This window comes from Salvia hispanica, chromosome 2, assembly GCF_029641045.1.
Source record: "Salvia hispanica isolate PSC_SH4W2 chromosome 2, Shi_PSC_v1, whole genome shotgun sequence".
Lineage (NCBI taxonomy): Eukaryota > Viridiplantae > Streptophyta > Magnoliopsida > Lamiales > Lamiaceae > Salvia > Salvia hispanica.
This window is the reverse complement of record NC_142693.1, coordinates 38,993,332-38,996,767: the sequence shown is the minus strand read 5'-3', so window position 1 is coordinate 38,996,767 and position 3,436 is coordinate 38,993,332. Positions and strand designations below refer to the sequence as shown.

Sequence of the window (3,436 nt, the reverse complement as noted above, 5' to 3'; positions counted from 1 at the left end):
ATGAAACGAGAACCCCCCCAGAAAATTTCCCCCAAATGAGTGTGTAGAAAAGTAGAAAACTAAGCTAGGAGCTGGAAAATGTGACGATCGTGTTTTCTCATGTTGGTTGCGTGCTCCTTTTATAGTGGATAAAGCTCTAGACTGTTCTTGTGATTCCTATTTTTCCCCTTCAATCGATGCTCCTCAGTCTAGTGGCTTTTCATCCTTCTGCTTAATTTTCCTTGCTAGCTTCCTTCACCAGGTGATCTCTATCTTCTTCCTGGGGCTGGCATTTTCTCTACACACCTGGCTCAAAAAAGTTTGTTAGACCTAGGAAATCATAGAATTTATCCTTATAACCAATGTATGAAATTAGCCTTATCAGTAAGACGTTACGCTAAAGTCATAATTTATCTCAAATAACATCATAAATGCAATAACAATATTGAAGAATACTTAGCTAATGTTGTTGATGAAAGAAGTAAAGAAGTTTGGATAGAGAATAGAAAGAGGAAAATAACATGATGTCTATCAAGCACTTTGAACTCAGCCCATAAATGAATGTCATTTCTTTCATCACTCACCCAAAAGAATTGTTCATCCCATGTGGATTATTCTCGAGCTTTTTTCCCACACTTAGTTGATTATATTTGTTGATAATCAGTAGAAAATTATTTGTATATTCTTGGTCTTATGGAGGGTGAGGTAGGAGAATGCAAAGGTCAGACTAGGTGAAGAAGTTCTTCTCCTCTCCGTTTTCCATAAAAGTTGTTCGTATCATCCTATTATCTCAAAAAACACAGTAGCTTAAATATTCGCACATAATGAAATTGATAGTGTTCCTTATAAAAAATAACAAAAGTAATTGACACAATTTACCAAAGAATAACTGATTGAATAATTGAATCAATAATAAAATTAAAAGTTCTAAGCTAGTACTATTTGATTGAGTCTATCCCCTTCATTATTACAACGGTTAGCATTGTTATTGTATGAAAACAAGAGTCTCACTGGTCTTTTTCATTCAGCAGCTCAAGACTTGATACTAGCAACATCTTTATTAGACCTGTTGTACTTCATATGGCTCTTGACTAGTTGGCCGGCTGCGATGGCAGACATGAGAGACAATTCTCCTGCAAGAACTGAGCCGGCGACAATGGTTGCCAAAAGGCGGGCGTTGGATCCAGGAGCCTCCTTATTGGCTCCCTTGACACCGAGCAGATTGAGGCAAGCGGACTGAGAGGCGAGTTGAGTCCCACCACCTACGGTCCCAACCTCAATACAAGGCATGGTGACAGAGACGTGAAGGTCCTTGCCATCGTTGACAGCTTCCATCATGGTTATGCAGTGGGAGCTCTCAATGTTTTGTGCTGGATCCTGTCCGGTGGCTATGTAGATTGCAGAGACAATGTTGCTAGCATGAGCATTGAAGCCCCCAAGAGCTCCAGCCACGGCAGAGCCAGTGAGATTCTTGAGCATGTTAAGCTCCACCAAGGAAGCAACATCAGTCTTGAGCACCTTATTGACAATGTCTCCTTGGATTACGGCCTCACACACAACTGACTTGCCACGGCCCTCAATCCAGTTGACTGCAGCAGGCTTCTTATCGGAGCAGTAGTTTCCAGAAATACCCATGACATCCATATCAGGGAACTGGTTGGTAAGGAAGTCCAAGGTGTTTTGAACACCCTTAGAAACCATATTCATTCCCATGGCGTCGCCCGTGCTGCATGAGAATCGAATGTAGAGATTCTTGCCAGCGACGGCGCATTTGATGCTCTGCAGCCTGCCGAATCTGCTGGAGCTGTTGAAGACGAGGGAGAGGGTCTCAAAATTAAGAGGATCTTCAAGGAAAAGCTTAAGCTCAGCAGCCCTCTTGGCAGAGCCGAAGCGGACGACAGGAGCCCTTGTCATGGCGTCTCTGTAAAGGGAGCTGGTGGCCCCTCCGGAGGCATATATAGCTTTACACCCTCTGTTGGTGCTGGCTACTAAACAGCCCTCTGTGGTCGCCATTGGAACAGAGTACTCACATTCGTCCAACAACAGCGGCCCAGCAATGCCCACTGGAATCTGCACATACCCCACTGGCATTTCACAGCACTGTCCAAGGATCGACTCGTAATCCAAGCCCTCCAAGGGAAGCCCCTCCAGGGATTTTCCTGTGATGCGTTGCAATGCCTCGCGGCGGATGGCGGCCGCACGGTGGCAGTCTCCCAGCTTTGATTCTAGAGCATAAGAGGGGATCTTCCCCTCCACCACCGACTTGATAATTTCCTCGTCGTCGGCGCTAACCTCAGTCTTCTTAAGAATATCATCATCGGATTTGGGAGCGGGAGCGGCAGCGCAGGGGAGTTTTGGTGAATCTTCCTTCACCATCAAGCGGTCGAATTCTTCCTCGTCATCTTCTTCGTCAATTGGAGCGCGGGGAATGACGATGGACTGGACGAAGCCGATGCCGAAGAAGCCAACAAGGTAGATGAATGAGGCCACGAACGTCACGATGGCTCCAATATCAGACAGACTAACCACGTGGAGAGGTGTTGAGTTACGGATCTTTTCCCGCCACCGGAGAAGCAGAAAGTATACCACCGAGAAGAACACAGTGAAGAAGAAGGCGTTTGTCAGGTATACTGGTACTGATACGGCGTCGGATGCCTTCTCATCAGCGGCTGCGGCTTTGGCTTTAGACTTTGACGGGCGGAGGCGGCCTTCCATTTTTGAATAATGTCACTTAGTTAGAGGGAGAGACCGTTGGTATTTGTAGAATAGGCTGCACTCCCACTGTTGGCAAACTTAAGTTGTAGTGAATTGAATTGAATGATTAGTGATGTATTTATATGGTAACTTTGTTGGTCAAAAGGAAGGTGCAATCCAGTTTCAAATTGTGGAGTAATATTTAAATGAATTTGCGCGTCAATTAAATGCACTCTTCTTGTATATGTATTGAACTCCGTTTTTTGGCGTGCTATAGTAATGTTAAATTAATTCAATAATCTATTTAATTGCATGCATTCAGCGTGGATACATAGTTTTAAATTTGCTAATATAGAAAGCATCTAACTTAGTGATGAGTGAGGGTTATTATAGACTGCAAGTTGAGCAATTATTATTGTCACCCATTCAACTATAGGTAAATATGTCCAAAACTAATGCTGCCAAAAACTAATACTTTTATTTTCGTTATAATTCTCCACTAAAACAACCACAATTCATTTGAATTTAAAATTTCAATCAGGTAGAGTTAATCGCACAAATCAATTAAATATGTTTTACATGCATGTCCAAATTTGATATAATTTTTATTCATTTTTAATTGATCTACTAGATTTTAATTAGTCAAACTTCTTATATGCTTACAATCCAAATTAAATTGATGAACATTACGTACTTAATTAGCATCTTCCAATTCTAATACAATGGTGAATGTAACTAGCATAATACATGAAATCAACTGACA

The 3,436-nt window shown here is 42.3% G+C and overlaps 1 protein-coding gene across 1 annotated transcript; it reads right to left on the bottom strand.

Annotated features, from left to right (window-relative positions):
- Window positions 1-785: 785 nt before the first annotated feature.
- LOC125201391 (3-hydroxy-3-methylglutaryl-coenzyme A reductase-like) lies at window positions 786-2,775 on the bottom strand. The gene has a single exon (XM_048099475.2). It carries the CDS (start codon window positions 2,692-2,694, stop codon window positions 1,012-1,014), a length of 1,683 nt encoding a protein of 560 aa, XP_047955432.1. The 5' UTR covers window positions 2,695-2,775; the 3' UTR covers window positions 786-1,011.
- Window positions 2,776-3,436: the final 661 nt, after the last annotated feature.